Source organism: Notolepis coatsorum (assembly GCF_963971535.1).
Source record: "Notolepis coatsorum genome assembly, chromosome: 13".
Classification (NCBI taxonomy): Eukaryota; Metazoa; Chordata; class Actinopteri; order Aulopiformes; family Paralepididae; genus Notolepis; species Notolepis coatsorum.
The window spans coordinates 86877207-86898480 of record NC_140177.1 but is presented as its reverse complement, the minus strand read 5'-3'; the positions used below and the strand labels follow the sequence as shown (position 1 = coordinate 86898480).

Sequence of the window (21274 nt, the reverse complement as noted above, 5' to 3'; positions counted from 1 at the left end):
TTACCACTCTTATACCATGCTCAAGTTGGGATTTATTAGAAATTCACTGTGTGAATATGGTCAATTATCGAGAGATTAAACGATGCCTTGGATGTTGAATCAATCCTCAAGCTCTCTCCTACACTTGGCTTGCTCTGACACTTGGCTTGCTCTGACGCAAGTATACAATGCAGTGTACAAAGGAGAGAAAGTAAGTAAGAGAGAGAGAGAGAGAGAGACAGAGAGAGACAGAGGGAGAGACAGAGGGAGAGAGAGAGGTGTGAGAGAGAGATGAGAGAGAGAGTGAGGGAGAGAGAAAGAGGTGGGTTTTTGAGTTGAATCGCTTTACTGTTTCTTCGTTGGCATGTGACAGAGGTGGGTTGAAAATGAAGAGTAATAGGCTTTTCATGTGGGCGGGAAAGCTCAGTCACTTAATGCCATCTGTCAGCGCTGTGCGGTAACGGTGAGCGAATGCTACGGCCATGCAGGGTGTCCTTGGGAAGGAATAGAGAGGAGAGAAAGAAGAGTTGAATAGAGAGAGGAGAGAGAGATAGAAGCGAGGGAGAGGAGAGAGATAGGAGAGAGCTGAGATAGAAAGAGAGAGAGGATAGAGAGAGAGAGAGTGAAGAGAGGGAGAGGAGAAAGAGTGTGTTTGCATGCGTTCACATGTGTTTGTGCATACATACATCCTTACGTGTGTGTGTTTGTGCAAGTCACTGTGTGTGACTTATGCACGTGTGTGTGTGTGTGTGTGTGTGTGTGTGTGTGTGTGTGTGTGTGTGTGTGTGTGTGTGTGTGTGTGTGTGTGTGTGTGTGTGTGTGTGTGTGTGTGTGTGTGTGTGTGTGTGCATCTATGTTAACACTTTGGCTGCCATGGGTTAAATTCATTATCAACCGTAGGTTGCCGGCTCTATTTGTCTATAGAGAAAGTCCCCTTCTTTGCAGGGCTATAACTTTTTAAATTCTATTGCTACATTGCCATTATTAGGGCCCATTCAAAGTCCTATATGTATTGTTCATTGTGTAGCAACGTTAAACTTTTTCATTCACATATTCATAGTAAAGTATGGTCTAATGTATAAGTATGTTTTCATCTCTTTCTGCAGCTTTCTCCAGAACGTGATCTATAGCCCCAAATACATTATATTGATGATGCAATACAGTTTTATGGCAATCAGCGCGATATAAAAAATTCCAACTAGACGTACTTCTAGAAGTTACTACACGTCATCTGATGTTGACCGGATGGGCTAGGGGTCGTTTATAATTCCGTGGGCAGCGTTATACCAATCATCTAATGTGGGTCAAATGTTGATAATAGCAGTTAGTATCGAAGACGGTAACTTTACACGCTAAAACTCACCCCAGTCTCCGCGCGCCGTTGGGCGATCATCGTAGAGTAGACATTTTATCATTATGGGATGTAGATTTACCCGGCCCATCTCCAGCTTGTATAATGGTATATACGTCCAAATCATGTTGTTTATCGAGTTATTGGCAATCGATCGCTATGTAGTGTGTCGAGATCGAGTCCCGGGACCTATTAGCGAGTGCCCGGAAGTAATACGGCCGTCCAGCACAACCTCTACGGCACTTCCTGTTAAGCGATTGCGCCGATCGGCCACCAGATGGCGCTCCTGAACCGCCAGAGAGCTCAGTGGGTCCTCCTGGTGGATCTCAGGCCAGCGGAGGGGACATATGAATCCGATCCCAGATTTTTTAAATATTGATATTAAAGACTCTGTAAGGCGTCTTCGGCAACTTGAGCATGGCCAGGAATGACGTGTTTAGGCGTTTCCCGGCACCCAAAGTCTTAAGACCATGCATGAAGTTTGTATATGAATATTTGCAAATGCACAATTATATATATAGGATATATATATTTGTGATCCTAAGAGATGTTCTGTCCTGAACATCAAAACATCACCTTCCTAAATAAATACAAAATAAAAACATACTGTATGGGAGACAAGATATCCAAAATCAAACGCAGAATCACAATCACAGACACACACTCACATACTGTATGCACCCTCCTTCCAACAACCCACACAGAACCCACCCACAAGCCAACTGACCAACACATTCCAGCCTCACAAACCCCCATGCACCTGGGCCCCGTTCCCCGTACCTGGTTCTACTAAGTCGATCAAAAGTCCCATTATCCAACTTAAATTAACCTGATGATTGAAGTCAGGCTATCTCGGTTTCTCGAAGGCACATTCGGGCTCAAACTATCTTGTTAATTCGAACCAGACTTCAGTAATCAGGATAATTGCGCATTCACCGTCTTACCTCAAAAGGGGGAGGCGTCGATCGCTGACGAGCAGGAGATGATAATGAACGCTTATGAGGAATATAAGACCATAATCATGGCAAAATAACACACCGCCACTGCTGCAAGGCAAGACAAGAAGCATGGCAAAATATCGCCGACAAGTTAAATGTGTAAGTGTTAGGCAAACGTATATTATTTATTATTTCAACTCTTTCAGAATAAGTAGATAAAAACAAGCCCAAAGAGTATCTAATTGATACGAATTAATATATATTTATGAGGATATTTGTACTGTATGCTCTTGGGTATCATGTACTATATAAATACATGGTTCCCAAAGTTTTCAAGGCGCGACCCGAAATAACGGTGTCAGAGAGGCTTGTTGGAGGCCATTAACAGTTTCACTATTAATCAGGTTTTAATCTGTTTCGGACATCATCCATACATGCAATGAATTGATTAACCTCTGGTTTATACCAGTCATGTGCATCACCCTCTTGTTCATCATCAGATAACAGTGCTTGAACAGATAAATTCATTTTCTCAAATTCATTCATCAAAACATTAAAGGCTTGCAATTACTCATTTCTCAAGTCACGTTATCAAGTTAGGGTGCCCACCTGTCCCGCGCTTCGCGGCACAGTCCCGATAATGGGACGTTTGTCCCGCGTCTCGCTACAACAGAACAATGTCCTGCAATTCAAAGATTATATTATTATTATTAAAAAAAATTAAATCAAATTATTTAGGACAAAGTAAATCCATAGGCTGAATATGATTTGCATTTTAGGTCTATTATTTTACATTTCAAAAGCCCCCTCTAGAAAAACTAAGCACAACAAAATGATTCAGAATGGTATAATGGGATCTCTGAGGAAGGGAGCTGGCATTTTTTTTGCAAGGGAGTGGCCAGTTTATCCAACTAACTTAACTAAATGTAACAGAGTTTATTGTGATTCCACTTGTCAAGGTAACTAAAACCCAATAGCATGGCACTTAATTGTTCTAGGGATTCTTATTGGTTGGTGGGCGTTTCCTTGTGGGCTTCAACCCAAGTGTTCACATTAGCGTGGCACCATTACATGAGGAAGCAGCCCATGGTAGGTTCACAGACAGTACACCCAGAATGAACATAACATTCCTAAATGTTTAACTCTCACTACTAGTTGGAAGTATTAATGTAGGCATGTTGACAATACATTGTAGAAGGTAGCGACCGTATGGTAAATGTGTTAAAATAATAATTAAGTGAGATTGTGTCGAAAATTTATATAACTAGCCCACATGTTAGTAGGCAAATTATTCCCAATTCTTCTGTAGTGAACGGTGTTCGAGGGGTCTGATGAGCCGACCACATAACCAGGATCTTTTGTGTGTTACCAGGTACAAAATATTGTCATTTGATTGTACATTGTTTATTATTTCATGTTATTATATTAACCATTACATGAGGAAGCAGCCCATGTGAACAGTGTTCGAGGGGTCTGATGAGCCGACCACATAACCTGTCTAACCAGGATCTTTTGTGTGTTACCAGAATAAATCACCCAAGACCGTGGAGCAAGTGTCTGTCATTCAATTAAAAATGTATAAACTCTAAACTTCACATTTTTCGATCTGTTGCCATAGTGATTTAGACAAACCTGCTTTGTGGAACCGAAAAGCCTGACTTATGTCAAGTTATCCTGAAGATTATCCGGCTAACTCAGTTACGGGGAACGGGGCCCTGCACACACACACCAGCCAATCAACATACTCCCACCATCTCTCAGTACAGACACACAAACCAATACCCTCATCTGCCTCCCAACTAGGGGTGTGCAGATACGTCTTATCTGTATCTGCATCTGTTCAACCAACAACATTATATGTATCTGTATCTGTATTCGAATATAACACCAACAGTGGGCGTTTATACTGGATTTATTTTGCAACAAATACAATACAAAATGAACCACAGAACCAACAACAAGAGGGTGGGGCCACTTTAGTCTACCAACCAACCAACCAACCAACCAACCAACCAACCAACCAACCAACCAACCAACCAACCAACCAACCAACCAACCAACCAACCAACCAACCAACCAACCAACCAACCAACCAACCAACCAACCAACCAACCAACCAACCAACCAACCAACCAACCAACCAACCAACCAACCAACCAACCAACCAACCAACCAACCAACCAACCAACCAACAGAGCGAGCTATAGAGCTCCTGGCAAGTTGTGGTTAAGGCTGTTGTCCCTAATAAGACAAACCACCCCCAACTGGTCTTCAGTCTGAAACACACACACACACACACGCGCGCGCGCGTGCGCACACACACACACACACACACACACACACACACACACACACACACACACACACACACACACACACACACACACACACACACACACACACACACACACACACACACACACACACACACACACACACACACACACACACACACACACACACACACACAATCCTCCCACCCTCCTCAGTCTTACCTTTGCTGATGTCCTGGTACTCCAGCCAGAGCTGTCTCTGGACCTGTTTGTTGGGGTACCAGACGGTGCAGGTCTCCTGGAAGCCGTAAACGGCCTCCTGCACATAGTGGTTCCCAAACTCCCGGAGGATCGACGCAAAGTCGCTGCGCAGAGTCGCCCCGTCAAGTGAATGTATGGCCGAGCTGAAGGCTGGTGAAAAGGGGGGAAGAAAAAAACACATACGTTAATTAAAGGTGTGTCTTTTTCATAACCATGTCGGTATTATTTGGTGAAAGTCTCTTTACATCCCAATAGCTACCAATGAATGAGATCATATTATGAGAAAAGAAAACCAGATTCCGGCTGCCAGAATCTTAACCCTTTCACTGTCACACTACCAAATGGTTAACCCTTTTGCTACCACACTACATTTACATTTTTACATTTACATTTAGTCATTTAGCTGACGCTTTTATCCAAAGCGACTTACAAGTTCTGTACGACAAGTCATCAGGAAGGGCACAACTCTATCAGCTGAGTAACAATGTTCATCAAAGTGTTGAGTGTTACAGTGTAGGTTAGTAGGACAAGTGCATGACAGTAAGGTTAGTTAGGGTTAGATATTCTTTTTCTTTTTTCTTTTTAATTCAGGTAATGGTTAACACTACACAGTTAACACTACAGAAGGTTAACCCTTCCACTGCTACACAACACAGGGTTAACCCTTTCACAACCACTATACAGAAGGTTCTGTTTCATTCTAGCTTCCGCTCAGCGTCATATTGCATATATCTCGCTTCAGCGTATATACACTGAATAATTTCAAAATGTACCTTTACATACCAACATCCGTCTGACCACACCCCCATCTGCTGCCTATATACGCAGGGGTGGGGCCACACACTCATCTCCTTCTCAAATTTCATCCACAAGATAGTGCCTGTATACCAATCACTTGGCAAGGAAGAAAGTATTAGCTAAAGAAAGGAAAACAGAAGAACAAGGAGATACGTTGACATTATATCTTTATTTTCTCTCTCACTATTTTCGAGAAAATACGACGATATTGTCTTCGTCACTGGAGTGTCTGGAAGATGATCATTCTGACCTCCACCGGCTTTTTCGTATTAGGGGCTCGCGCCGCTGATATACTCCCCAACTGCAGTCCTCCTTGCTACGGCTGGATGGGTATTGGCCCTCCGGTCATACAGCTGGACTGTGGGAGGCACCGGCTGTTGTGAGAACTGGGTGCTTCCGTGTTGGGTAAGTACTGTTTTGCTTGCGAGCGCTAGTTGTCTGTTAACGCTTGGGGATTAGCTGACAATTTTACGAAAGCCGACCCCGGACTAGGGTCCTCTGTTCGGCTTCTTAAGCGGGGGACGGAGGATCTTGGTCTGACGCCCATGATGGTCAACCTAGTGGGCCGCGACCGAGACCTCGTTAAAACCCGGGATTCTCTGGATGAGCGGATGCTTGTCTGTCCCGTGCAGGCCCCCTCTTTCACATGAATGTGGAAGTACACCCTAAGGAGGAAATGTGGGCATGGAGCTTCGTTATAGGAAGATCCATGCTCAAGTCGGCTGCAGCCCGGATGGGATTTGTGCCGGCTCCGCTGTATGTCTGGTAAATCACAGTTGAAAACTGTGTTGACATTTCTTTTTCTCTTCCCTCTTAGGATGGGGAGGGACTCAGGCGGCGGCCTGTCTGAAGTGTGGCTTATTATGTCGTTGTGTACAGTTCAGGTGATAGCTGCTTAGCTGGCATGCTAGTTTGTGGCCTACTGTGTTAGCCAGTCAGCTGTTAGCTGCGGTGCTAGCTCGTTGTGTTCACTAGGCTAGTAAACATTAGCTTGTTGCTATCAGTAGGACGGCTGTTAGCTTAATGCTACACTGTTGAAACGTTACTGTGACTATACCATGCCTTAAACACTCTGACTACGACGTCATCTTTGACAGAGGATGTTAGTCGACCCTACACCCGGGTGCCAGTGCCAGCGAGGACTTCGTCAACATGGAGAGCGGCGGCTGGGTGGCGTAGCGGACATATCCTCGTCACCAACGCAGGAGATGCTGGGTTCAACTCGGTGTCCCGTTAACCAGTGTTGCTGTTCTCTCGGCCTGCGCTCAGGGTGAAGGTAGGAGTCCTGACCGGACTTTAAACACTTCTTCTTTTCTTCCCTTCTAAATGTTTTGTAATAACGATGTTTCCAAAACATGTGTTGCTGCAATACATTGAGGATATGACGTGTGTTGTGTGTGAATTGTCTTGTCACTGGTATAGCTTCTATCTCCATAGTGAATCGGCGTTGTTTTTTACATGTGTAAAAATGAACTGATTGGTTGTGATGAGAACATGTGTGTTCATGTAACGTTGTAACGTGGGTGAACTCACAACTAAGAGGGTTAGTAATAACCTGTGAAGCTATGCTTAGTGACATGTGATTGAGGAATGAATCTCTTTTTTCTCAGCCTGTGATGACAATGAACAGCATGTTCACACATTAACAGAGGTGCCTGTTCGCCTTGGTCGTATCAAGGGTAAGATAGGAGGGGTGACCCCCCGGTTTCCCTGGGGCTTCCCCCCCCTCCTCTCAGACATGTTTGGTTACAATATATTGTGTCACTGTGTTTGTGGGGATATGATGTAACCCTCAGCTTAAGTTGCTGGGGTTGTGCTTTCCGCTTGAGAAACTATTTTTTCCTAAAGAAAAGGTTGTTTGGTCACTTATCATGTGTGCTTAGCAAGGTCTGTGGCCATTACATAATCGAGGACTTCTGTCTTCTCTCGTTATGAAAAACGGCGTTCCTCTGTAGTAAGAATGTACTATTGCCATTTTTTGTTGTGAGAAAGGGTTGTGTGTGTCGTTGTGATCTACAACTGGGTTAGGTTTGGCCCACAGAAGCACATGTGTAAGTCTGGACCGGGGCTCTTAAAGGGGCCCTCTCTGTTCTGTGTCATGTAGCATGCTATGACTGTGTCATGTTCTACTTGTCATTACATCATATCAGGGGTGATGGGTCGTAAAGGGGTGAACTGATAATCCTTTCCTCCCCTTTTCTGATTGGTCAGGGGTTAAAATCCCCTGTCCTTCAAGGTTCCTGTCACGTTGCTGTTCGGCACGTTACAGGGTAAGGGGGGGGGGGGGGGGGGGGGGAGGGAGTTTCCTGGTCCCACGCCCTGAAAGATTGGGCGTGTGCAACACGGAAATTCCCCCGCCATAGAGTACGTCACTGAGCGCGTCTCTATTGGTAAGACTTCCGTGGGTTGTTCAGGTCCATGTTATGGATCTGTTTCAGGGAGTTGTCAGAGCTCCTCCTCACGAAGCTCCTCCTCAGGGAGAGGTGCCTTCTGTGAGTTCGGACTCTCCTTCCCAGTGAGGGAGCCTCCTCAGAGTTTCAGAGCCTCCTCCTCAGATTGTTAAGGTGAGTAGAACTTCAAAAAAGGAGTTCTGCTCTATTGTGTGTGTATTCGATTCAATTCGATTATTGAGTGTGTATTGGTTCAGTGCCTCCTCCTCGGAGAGCCCTAACCCAAGTGTTACATAGCTCAATGTTGCAAGATTTCTTTTCAATCTATACAGCTCGCGTGGGAAGTCTCTCTGGGGATTCCCGTCTCCTCCCTGTGGCGAGGCTGGTGGGATGTAGAAATGAAAAATTGTTTACCCTCAGCTGCATCACGTGGGATTCATGTCAGTCTGTGTTTCTTTCTTTTTTAAATAAAAAGAGGAGAGAACATGAAGCATGACGGCTCCTTGTCGTTCTCCCAGGCGACTTGGAGGAACAATGTCTGGTATCTTGCTAGACTATCCATTGATGTGTTTGGGTCTCGACGCGTACATAGTGCTGGCTCGGGGTGTTTCTGATAAGAATCACGCAGGGGGCTAGTACGCCTTGGTTGCTCGTTATTAAAACAGCGTTTTTATAGGGCAACTGGGATGGAGTTTTGTCTCTTCCGAGCGCCAGTTTACTAGGTTGTCTCGATTAATTCTTGTTCATATCTGGGGGATGTTAACGGAATAGATCAGAACATAGGTAGAGGGGTCTCACGCCCTTGGGGTGGGCCACTGAGCGTGGTACAAATGGGACCGTCTGGGTGGCGCCCTCTTTTCATGTTTTAGATCGACACGCATACCTACCCCCTCTCCTGGAGTGGGCATGTCGGCGTGGTTAGGGCACAGGACTGGTTCTGGTCACGCTGGTCCAGGTCAGTTAACCCGTTGTCCGCCGGGGACGCAGATCTGCTGTTCTGGTACCCTGAGGGACTTGTGCTTTTTTCAGGGGGAAAAATGCCAGGTCGGCCCGGGTGTCACAGGGTTAGGTGTTATGGAGACCCTTTGTTGGGTACACGTTGTACCTGGCACTATCATAATGGGCTGGTTCTCCTTTCTTTCGCTCCTCTCTCACGCATGGCGAAGAGGGGGCTGTTGGGGTGGTCTTCTGGACCTCCTCTGGTAACCCTGTGTGCTTCCCGAGCCGCCGGGCCCGGTCCGAAGTAATGTTTAGTTGAAACCGTAGGCCTGGGATAACCCTTTTTGGAAACTGTAACACTTGTACTGCGGTATAGCTGGTGTATACCCGCAGGTGTGTTTTGGAGTTTTTTCTTGAGGGGTTATAGGAATAACCACCGTCTGTGGTACCAAGAGGGTGGTTGATTCCCTGGTGTGTTGGAGCAGAGTCAACTCCCGGGTTACCCGGTTGAGTGTGCCCCTGCACGTTCATGACGTCTGCCAATCGTGTCAGCCTTCTCTGCCTCGACCCCTCTGGGTGGGTTTTTTTTTATGGAGGCTTTGTCATGGTGTGCAACAATGCCAGCATACGCCCCTTCCACCGGGGTGCTGTTTTCAGTTGACCCCTTTGGCGCCTGTCTCGCCGCAGTGCTCCAGGCTCTGGTCTACAGCCTGTTGCCTGGTTTCTCTGGTGCGCTGCCTGCTTCCGTTATGGTTAGCCTTTTGAGTGCTTCAAGTTACGGCCATGCTGACTGCCTGTGTTGCAGGGTCAGTGTGCCAGGCGGCGTGCTAGTGGGGGGAGGGCCCGCTCTTGGAGGGGCCCTGTCCGAATACGCTGGCGATGTGGGGGGCGGTGTCACTAAGTGACCGCCTGGTGAGGTCTTGATGCCTGGCATCATTGACCTCTCCGGGCCCTCTTTTTCCGGGGGATCCAGTCCCTTCAGTGGGTCTGGGTCTTCCTTCGCGCTCCGCTGCTACGGCCTTGCCATGGGGTTGAGTTTGCTCTTGACCCCGTGATTTTAGGGGCAGTAACGAGGTTTGTTCCTTCCGTTCGTTCCCTTGTGGCATGCGGGTTGTGCGTGTGCGTAGTCGTGGGGTCAAGCCACGGTCTGCTCACCCTGTGCGTTGAGTTGCTCGAGTTCCTCTTCGCACGGTCGGATCCGTCTCCCTCCCGTCCTCCAATAGGGAGGGTATCCCTCCATTAGGGAGGGTCGGGGGGCTCGGTCCTCCCCGTTTCTGATGGTTGTGGGGGGCCTCAGTGGGGTACATTTGTCGAGCTTCTTGCTCCCGCTCAGCTCCTGTTATGCAATATGACGCTGAGCGGAAGCTAGCATGAAACAGAGCGTAATGTTATGTATATAACCAAGTTCTGTGAATGCTAGTGACGCTCAGCGTCTAGGCGCCACTGCGGCCCTTGATCTTTCATTGTGGTGAAATTTTTTGGGAAGGAGATGAGTGTGTGGCCCCACCCCTGCTTATATAGGCAGCAGATGGGGGTGTGGTCAGACGGATGTTGGTATGTAAAGGTACATTTTGAAATTATTCAGTGTATATACGATGAAGCGAGATATATGCAATATGACGCTGAGCGTCACTAGCATTCACAGAACTTGGTTATATACATAACCTTATGTTAACCCTTTTACTACCACACTACAGATGGTTAACCGTCTTTGAGCATCTGGAAAAGCGCTATATAAAATAGATGTATTATTATTAGTGTGGTAGTGAAAGGTTAACCTTATGTAGTGTGGTAGTGAAAGGTTAACCTTCTGTAGTATGGTAGTGAAAGGGTTAACAGTCATGTTTTGTCCCGCCAAGTGGTGCTCCTGGTGTCGTATCGGAAAACGAACACAACTATACTGAAGCTGACTGCAGTAACTACGCAACCAGTGCAACTGAGAAAATGCCTTTAAAGTTTGACTATCCAGTGATTTTGAAGTTACTGCAATTCTTTACACCCTTTTTTCTCTAAAACAGAGAGAGATTGAACTCTGAAATGTTGAAACTGAAAATTTCACTCATAACTCCATTCAAGTTATGCGGTTAGCTTCTGCAGTAGTATAGTATACACAGTTATCTTCTGCAGTAGTATATATATAGTATACACAGTTATCTTCTGCAGTAGTATATATATAGCACACACTTATCTTCTGCAGTAGTATATATATAGTACACACAGTTATCTTCTGCAGTAGTATATATATAGCACACACTTATCTTCTGCAGTAGTATATATATAGTACGCACAGTTATATTCTGCAGTAGTATATATATAGTACACACAGTTATCTTCTGCAGTAGTATATATATATAGTACACACAGTTATCTTCTGCAGTAGTATATATATAGTACACACAGTTATCTTCTGCAGTAGTATATATATAGTACACACAGTTATCTTCTGCAGTAGTATATATAGTACACACAGTTATCTTATGCAGTAGTATATATATAGTACACACAGTTATCTTCTGCAGGAGTATATATATAGTACACACAGTTATCTTCTGCAGTAGTATATATATAGTACACACAGTTATCTTCTGCAGTAGTATATATAGTACACACAGTTATCTTATGCAGTAGTATATATATAGTACACACAGTTATCTTCTGCAGGAGTATATATATAGTACACACAGTTATCTTCTGCAGTAGTATATATATAGTACACACAGTTATCTTCTGCAGTAGTATATATATAGTACACACAGTTATCTTTTGCAGTAGTATATATATAGTACACACAGTCATCTTCTGCAGTCGTCAGGGCCGCCTGGGAGAAATGCGAGGCCCTGTGCAAGATTTAACGCGAGCCCCCCCCCCCCCCCCCCCAAAGGTAAAAAAAAAAAAGAAAAAAAAAAATTATATATATATATATATATATATATATATATATATATATATATTTTTTTTTATATATACTGTCAACATATTCTTAAATAATAGCGCTGCCCGAGGCGGGGCATGATACAGTCAACATATAGCAAAAGAGAGAGCGAGAGAGAGCTCCCGTTCTACAGTCAATATACAGTGTACAGAGAGAGAGAGAGAGAACATGTGTTTGTCATGTGTGTGTGTGTGTTAGAGAGAGACTAGAGCATGTATGACAGATTCAAAAGGACAAAGATCAAAAGAGAGAGAGAGAGAGAGAGAGACACATTGGAAAGAAATTGAAATGCTATTTGGCCCTAAACAGAGAGTACACAGTGGCAGAATACCTGAGCACTGTGACTGAAGATCCTTGAGCACAGCCTAGCCATCGAGAAAGGCCGCCATAGGCAGACTGTGTGTGTTAGAAAGAGAGAGAGAGAGAGAGAGAACATGTGTGTTTGTCATGTGTGTGTGTGTTAGAGAGAGACTAGAGCATGTATGACAGATTCAAAAGGACAAAGATCAACACTTAAATCCAACAAGAAGAGCAGGGTATACCAGAGAAACCAAAGCAAGGAGCCAATGGCCGACATCAGCTAAATAGGCTAGCCAGGTACTGTGAGACACCAGGCCACACACAGCTTTGGCCAATGGCCCAACGCTACCCAAGCTACACAAGCTACACCATTCACACACAGCACATGTCGTATCTCCAAATGTTGTGAAGTAGCATATGTTTTGCCTGGAAAAAAACATCGTTATTAACAAAACATTCGGGAGGGGAAGGAAGGAAGAGTGGGGTAATGTCATGACATTTTCATTAATCTTAGTTACCTGCACGAGGGCGCAGGGCGAAAGGCCGCAACACAGGTCTCCACGTTGACGAAAGGCCTCTCGCTGCCTTGTCATGGTATACATGCATACAGCCAGGTGCTCTCACCACCAGGCACACACCGTTAGCGTTAGCTACTAGTAGTATTAGCTAGTCGACCAGTTTGGCTCCAGAGAGAGAGAGAAAGAGAGATGTCAGATCCACGGCGGGTATATAATCATAGGTTGACTCACGGTCACTCACCATAACGCAGTATCAACGTGGAAGGAGACTTTCTTGGCCCCACGGTGTAATTTCTTCTTCTTCTTCTTCGAGTACTTTCCGGCAGACTGGACACCTTTCGGCGTATTGCTGCCTAACAGATTTATCTGCTCACAAGTTATCTTCTCCTTCTTTTGAAAAGACATCCACTCGCCTCGCCCCTCTGGATAGGTTAGCTAACGCTAGTTAGCATTTAGCTAAGCTAGCTAATAGCCGACATCATGGCTCCGGCCATTTGTCCCGCTAGCGAGAGGCCTTTCGTCAACGTTCCTTGGTGACCGACCGACCGACTGATAATGATGATAATGACCGACCTCTTTCTTCGTCTTCGTCTTTGACTAAGCATAGTCAAAAGCTGCACGCTGAAAATGAAATAGTCAAACGCAGCTGACTCACGCTGGAAGCATCTCGACTCACGCGGCGCCGGCGGGCGTACTACTGTCTACACATGACGTAAGTAAAACCACTCCCTTCGTTGAAACCTGCCTGCTGCTGCAGAACCCCAGCTGAGCTCCAATAGTGAGTATGTCTGCAGGACCCAGGAACAAGTCAGACACATTCTACAAACGTGTCTAATGTGAAATATATAAGCATATAAGCAAAACTAGATTTTAGGTCTGTGATGAAAAAGGGCCTCGCGGGAAGGGGGGCCTCGCAAAAAAATACAAAAAAAATAAAAAAAAAATAAAAAAAAAATAAAAAAAAAATAAAAAATGTTTTTTTTCTTTTTTTTTTTCTTTTTTTTTTGCGAGGCCCCCCTCCCGCGAGGCCCTGTGCGACCGCACTGCTCGCACACCCCCTGAGGCGGCCCTGGCAGTAGTATATATATAGTACACACAGTTATCTTCTGCAGTAGTATAGTACACAGTTATCTTCTGCAGTAGTATAGTACACACAGTTATCTTCTGCAGTAGTATAGTACACACAGTTATATACTCGTACTGGCATCGCGTCCCGCTCTTCGCCATATTGAGATATACCTCATCTCCTGTATCTACTGTACTACATGAACGAAAACAAAACACCCTTGCACCTGACCAGGCCCCGCACCAGTGACCTCCCTATAAGTCACCAGGCGTGGTCACACTCGCCCTTCCTCTTTTTCGTTTTCCATCATGGCGGTTGCAATGCACCCTGTGTAACTAGCGTTATGAAGTGTAAAGAGAAATTGAACAATGACGGAGATTTGCCAGCCCCTGGAATCTTCTCGGCATGTTCCAACGGCGCTCTTATGGGTTCTGCAGTCCTGCAGCTGGATGCATCTCGATGCATCTCCGCGTCGGGCCTGTACTGGGGTTTCCTCGTCTTGTTGACAGCAGACAGAGGGACGTCACGCGATGTGTAGCTATCGGGCTAACTCCGTCCAGGTAGGATCTGCGCCACTAGGCATAACAATGCTGGCGTTGGTGATGCTGCTCGAGTTGTCCCGGGAGACAACCGAGTTGTGTATTGGCGCAAGGGGCAGGATATCTGGGTAAACGTTGTTGTTTTCCCGGTTATCCTGGAGCGCGCGGCTAACGCTATGCTATTTGCTGGGTTACTGTTTCTATTTTGATTCCCTGCTGAGGGATGTCTTTTTAAAAGGTCTTCCCTCCTCTTAACCATTCATGCTGACGGTCAATCGGTGTCTACTGTTGGGAGTATTGCGGGAATTTGTTTACCTTTTTCATGGGTGAATGGGCTGAGGTCTAGGGCTGGTGTGCTTTTTGTGAATATTATGAATGGTATGCAGGACTGGTTTTCTCTGGTCCGCATCCCCTTAACGTTGTGTGTATGGGCTAGCCCATTCTACAGTGTATTGGTGGTGTTTTTAGTTCATTTATTCATTAACCCCTTCATGGGTGCACACCACAGTGGAGGTTGCTGGTTGCAACCACCACTGGTGCTCCGTGTTTATGAAGCAGGTGGCATCAGTCCTTTGCCTCTGGCATGTTGAAACAGTGCCCCGCCCGGCGGATGGCTGGTGGGCTGTTAAGCCTGTACCGCCACGGTATAGAATTAGCAGCGGTTAGTAACTTTGTTCGCATTGCTGTTTTTTTCTGTCAAAAATGGTGTCTGGTGGCGGGGCCATGAGGGCCAGCCGACGTCGAAACATTGCGCAAGGTTGTTGACGTTATTAGCTTTGACCTAGCCGCAAGCTATAACCGCAGGGAGGGCTAAGATGCTGTCAACGCTTGTTTACAGACATCTTGGTTGGATTGGTCTCCCTTTGAGGGGGTGAGAAGTTAAAAAGAATTTTTCCATTTTCAGGGCTCCGCAGAGGATCTTTGGTCTTCCGCTGGAGCGCGGGCGGTATTGGACCTAGGCCCCACACTGCCTCAGGCCGCGCAGCTAGAGGTGAGAGCACGGCCTCGCCAGCGGCTGTGGCGAGGCCCTCAACCGGCGGCCATGTTTCCCCCGCCGGAGGTACCCTGGGCGTTAAGTCAACAGGTGTCCACAAGGCCGACAGCCTTGGCGGCCGAGGGATCGACCACATTGGATGAGCACGGCCTGAGAAACCGTCGCCGTCCTGCCGTGTGCAGCCCACTCTCCAATCACTCCCTCCCCCAACACCAGTGGAAAAGGGGCTCTGATTTGTTTTCCTTTGGCTGCGGGCCGCATGCCTTCAATGAAGCACATGCGGCCCCATGTTTCGCTTCTCATGGGGACAGGGGCTGACACCCAGTTGATGGCTGAGCCTGGGTCTGTCCATGAGAATGTTGTGCTGTCAAGTGGCTCCCACACCATAAGCTGTGTTTGGTTGAGCCTGGTGTTACGTCTGTCAACTACAAGTGTTGTCAGCAGGGGGCTCGAGACCTTTTTTGAAGCAAACAGTGCGGGCTTCCCCGACCTCGCCTTCGCCAGGCCAGGTATCACGTTGGTGCCTCCCACTCCTGAAAGATTGGCAGTGGTCTCGCAGGCGCGCGTGATTTGGGTGGTAGTAATATCACTGTAGGGCTACGGTGTGTAGGAACCCATGGGGGCCTCACACCTTGCATGTCCAGCTGCAGAACAACTCCTCAGCATGTCCTGAGGGGTGTTCAGTGGGGGAGCTTTTGTCACCTAGTATGATGTCAGCTTCCCCCGTATCAAACCGGCCCTTTCTGTCGGGGTCCCCCCTTGGGTGCGATTGCCTCGTGGGTAGTGTCAGGGTCCGATGTCCCGACTCCACGGAACACTCTGCTCGCACGGGTCCAGGGTTGGCTACGCACAGCGGGTGGGACCGGGCCGCCTATCTACAGTTCCTAGCGGACCTGCACCAAATGGCGGAGGGTGCGTTTGGGAATATTATCACATATGGCTACAGCAGTACCATATGTCGAGGTGGATGGAGAGAACGCTGAGGCGGGGACTTGTATTTACACAACCCCACCCGTTTTCGGGTTTGGTACAGACCCTATTGTCAGGGTCACCAGCAGTGACAGCTCTGGTCAACGAGATCCAATCTCTGTGGGCGAAGCAAGCCATCGTCGTGGCTTTTTCCTCCCGGTATTCTCTGGTGCCCGAGAAATCGGGAGCGGGGGGTGTCAGACCCATGCTGGATCTGTCCCATGGGAAGGTTCAGCATTTTGGACCATCTCCTACCTGTTGAACACTGTCAGGTGGGGGCCTGGTTCTCCTCCATAGACCTGTAGGATGCGTATTCGCATCCCCGATCTTCAATCCTAGGGCTTACCTACACTTCCTTTGCAGGGTTTAGCGTATGAGTACCAGAGGCTGCCGTTCGGTTTTTCTCTGGCTCCCCGCATCTTCACCAAGTGCGTGGAGGCCGCACTGGGGCCTCTGCGTCGTCAGGGGTTACGAAGTGTATTCTGCCCTGACGAAGTTCTGGTCCTTGGCGGTCAAGGTGGATCGTCAGGTCTCATACCAGGCAGGTGGTGGAATTCCTCACCAGCCTGGGGTTTGCTGTAGACTGGAAGTAGAGTACTCCTCTTCCCAGTCAACGGGTGGAGTACTATGGGCATCCCTCTCAGAGCATGTTATCGACACGCTTGGGAGGTTTCGTCCTAGGACGGTTACGGCGCTGTCCGTGATACGCCTGCTCGGTATGATGGCATCTGCTCATACCATGGTCCCTCTTGGCCTCCTCTTCACCTCATGAGGAGGATACAGAGGTGGTTTTTCCAGTATGGAAATAGACCCGGTGAGAGGCAAGTGGAAGCGGCTAAGGTTGCCGTGTCAGTACTGGGGGACCTTGCCCTCTGGACGCTGTCCTTACCTTCCTTCAGTCTATTTTTGATACACTGTCGGCTTCGACTGTGAGGGTATATGCTGCGGCTATATCCTCTTGTCATGAGGGGTTTGAGGGCGTTACGTTGTTCAGCCACGCTCTTGTGAAGCGTTTCCTGCTTGGCGCTCGGCGCCTTAAGCCGGTGAAACGTTCTCTGTCTCCGAGTTGGGACCTTCAATTGGTCCTCGGCCGGTTGTCCGAGGCCCCGTTTGAGCCTCTTGAGCAGGCACCTTGGAACAGCTGTCTTTCAAGACTGCGTTCCTGCTGGCCATCACCTCCGCTAAGCGCGTGGGTGAGCTCTGTGCTCTCTCGGTGCGGCCTGAGTGCCTGTCTATTCGTGTCAATAGCGGTGCAACTCTGAGGCCTAATCCAGTATTCGTGCCAAAAAATATCCGGAGCTCTTTTCGCTCCAGGGATATTGTGGTTCAGGCGTTTCATCCGCCTCCTCACGCTGGTGAGTTAGAGGCGAGCCTTCACCTGTCGTGTCCGGTCCGGGCTTTGGGGGTTTACTTCAGCCGGACTCAGGACCTCAGGGCTACCGATCAGCTCTTTGTCTGTTACGGTGGCTCTCGCGCTGGTGAGGCACTGTCGAAACAGCGCCTGTCCCATTGGTTGTGCGAGGGCATTGCCCTTTGCTACACATTGGCTGGGCTGGCCCCCCCTGGGGGTGTCAGGGCGCACACCACTCGTGGGGTGGCGGTCTCTGCCACCCTGTTAGGAGGGGCCTCGGTGGAGGACATCTGTGCTGCGGCCTCATGGTCCTCCCCGGGTCCCTTCGTTAGGTTTTACCTCATGGACATGACTGGGGGTTCTGTCTCCCAGGCGGTTCTGAGGTCTGGAACCTCTCCTGCTTCCCGCCTTTCGGTGGGTTAGCAGGGATGTGTGGGTGTGTGCCACAAGGTGTTGTGTCACACGTGGTCCCGCCTGTGCTGTGCGTTTAGGGATTTCTAGTTCCCCCTTTTTCGCACTTGGGTGGAGTTGACTGCCGCCCCCTCTTCGGGGTGACGGGGTGACGGGACTCCCCTCCCCCCTGGTGGTAGGGCTTGCGGGTCCTCAGGGGGTGCATTTGTCGGGCCTCGCATCCGCTCTGCCCCATATTTCAATATGGCGAAAAGCGGGACGCGATGCCAGTACGAGTATATAACTCGTATTTCTGATGGAAAACTCTTCCAGAGGAAGGGCGAGTGTGACCACGCCTGGTGACTTATAGGGAGGTCACAGGGGCGGGGCCTGGTCAGGTGCAAGGGTGTTTTGTTTTCGTTCATGTAGTACAGTAGGTACAGGAGATGAGGTAAATCTCAATATGGCGAAGAGCGGGACGCTTAGCCAGTACTCATATAACTAGGTTATATACATAACCTATCGTTATCTTCTGCAGTAGTATATATAGTACACACAGTTATCTTCTGCAGTAGTATAGTACACAGTTATCTTTTGCAGTAGTATAGTACACACAGTTATCTTCTGCAGTAGTATCAGGGTTTCCCATTAATGACCTAGACTGTAATTATACAGTTGTATAATGAACCAAAAATAAAAATGGTATACAATTATTATTATTTTTTTTTTAAATATAAAGTTTGCCAATAGGGATGTATCAGTAGTATTGGCAGTGGTAGTAGTCGTAATAGTAATCCACAATATTTTTTTATTTTCTAAAAAATAAACCAGTTCAACACAGGTAACCACTTTTGCTTCATTTCTTTGATGGCTCAAATATATGCTTTAGTCCAGTGGTTCCCAAACCTCTCCTCGAGACACCCCAGCCGTTCCATGTATTTGTTAAATTCCACCACCAGCACACCTTTATTAAACTAATAAAGGGCTAGTTAAGTTGAATCAGGTGTGCTGGTGGTGGAATTTACCAAATACATTGAACGGCTGGGGTGCTTCGAGGAGAGGATTGGGAAGCACTAGCCTAGTCGATTTTGTGTTTTGAGCACAAAGTTCATCATAGATCTAGCCTCTTTATTTTGCTCTCAAAGTGCACCAGATTGATGTGTACCAGTATAGTACACACAGTTAGCTTCTGCAGTAGTATTGTTGTGAAGGGCCAGATTAAAACCTTTGAGAATCTACCTTTATTGTTTGATATACTTTGTATATTATTTATATATACACGGAATATCCCTTTACCTGCGTTCAAACCAGAGTGGTATTCGCTCTCCTTATTGGACAGCGCCCTAGGCGCCACCTCGCAAGCCCCCAACGTCAGGTTCAAAGACAAGTTCAGGCATGTCAGAACATGCCCGGAGACAGCGTATTGATCCCAGACAAGGACTGCGGTTTGGGACTAGATAATCACTTAAGTATATATACAGCGCAAAGGTGCGCACAGCAGCACTTCGTAGATCACCTGCTTGTCCATCTAAACAAGCCAACGTAGTTCATCGTGTAAATTGAGCACTCGTGCGTTGAGAACATGTGCGAATAGAATAGTAAAGTGTCAGAGTTTAATGCAGTAACGTCAAGTTCGACCTAATCTAATGTGAAGTAAATAGTCGTTCATTTATTGTATATCGTGCAACCACAGTTCGTTCGTGTGTAGCATTACCCAGCGGTTCGTCGTGTTTTAGCTAGTGTACCGTAGCCAGGGTGTGTGGCCTAAATACGTCGCCCGCACCCGAGGAGGCCTAGTCGGAGAACCGTTGGACATGTGCACAGGAGAACCAGCGTCGGCGATTGCAGAACCATTACTGGTTGGATTATATTGATTTGGAACGTGTTACCCGGAGAAGAGCCTCGTTGATTTCCACTATCGTTTGGGATTCAACCTCGTGAGGATTACCACTCGGGCTGGCCTCATGGACAGAGGCTGGCTGGCTGTCATCATTGCTATCGAGCATTTGGATTACAGTTATTGCTTTGCTGCTGATCGTGGGATTTACAAGGACCGACTCCTGTACGTGGAGTCTCTTTATTCTTCATTGAATCAGACTGAGTATCCGAACATTCCTCTACCCTCCAGGCCTTACACCCCGGAGGGAACCCATTGTCTCCAGGCGGTACCAGCGTTGCCTTATATAGTTGCTATTATACGACAGGTGGCGTCAACTTAGACCCATCGTAGGAATCCTGCTATTCCCAGTGACTCATGCTGCTGACTGACTTTATTCATATTCTTCGCCATACAAGCGCGACCCTAATTCTCATTCTGTAACCTAATGTTGCATAATAATAAAATACCCTCAAATACTATTTCTTTGTCAATGCCGTGTTCTTGTGAGTGTTCACCATCTATATTCGATGTACTGTCTGGCCAGTAATTAAAGTACATAACTAGCAGTGGTTTAATCTATCATAATCTTTAATACATTCAGGGTTTTGTAACCCCTCAGTTACAAGTATAGTACACACAGTTATCTTCTGCAGTAGTGTAGTACACACAGTTATCTTCTGCAGTAGTGTAGTACACACAGTTAGCTTCTGCAGTAGTATAGTTAGCTTCTGCAGTAGTATAGTACACACAGTTAGCTTCTGCAGTAGTATACACAGTATGCAAAACCACCTCGCTATCAGAGGCCATGGATTTGTAATTTATTTTTATTATACATCTTTTAATCCAGCTTGAAGCTGCCGGTGCCTCTGGGAGACTCTGGTAGAATGTCTGTGCCTAGTCTGTCCCACATTTAGGTTGGGGAAGTACACACTTTTAACATTCTTGTAGCTCCTTCGCAAGAAGAATCTCAGTGCAGTGCAGTAAGTCGGTTTTATGTTTTCAGATCAGAATCGGAATCACTTCATTCTCCATCATAGCGGAAACAGCGGAATTTGACGTGGTTATATATCTACAAAAGGACCTAGAACACATCTCAGGTTCTAACAGGACAACACGCGGGGTTAAACAGCAGAGGACATCTCACCTAGCGTGAGGGGTGAGATGTCCCACCGGACAGTGTCCTTAGATGAGTAATGTTTTCAAACCTTATTATTATCCAAACATGGCGGGTTATCTACTAGATTCATAGCCAAGGACAGTAGAGGTTGTAGTAACATGATTAGGTCCCTAATGCAGTATGCACGGGAACATGAGTATGTTGATGAAAAGTAAACACCTATCTCTCATCCTTATTTCACAAGAAAAAAAGCACTTGTAACAAAGATGGTTAAAATGTGAGGATGTAGG

The 21274-nt window shown here is 47.0% G+C and overlaps 1 protein-coding gene across 1 annotated transcript in view; it reads right to left on the bottom strand.

Moving 5' to 3' along the window:
• astn1 (astrotactin 1) overlaps positions 1-21274 on the bottom strand; it is a gene marked incomplete at both ends in the record, with an annotated part of 1409859 nt that overhangs the window by 522404 nt on the left and 866181 nt on the right. The window contains one exon of the mRNA XM_084327731.1: positions 4764-4952. Within this exon, the coding sequence (XP_084183857.1) occupies positions 4764-4952 (189 nt within the window). The remainder of the gene's footprint in view (positions 1-4763; positions 4953-21274) is intronic.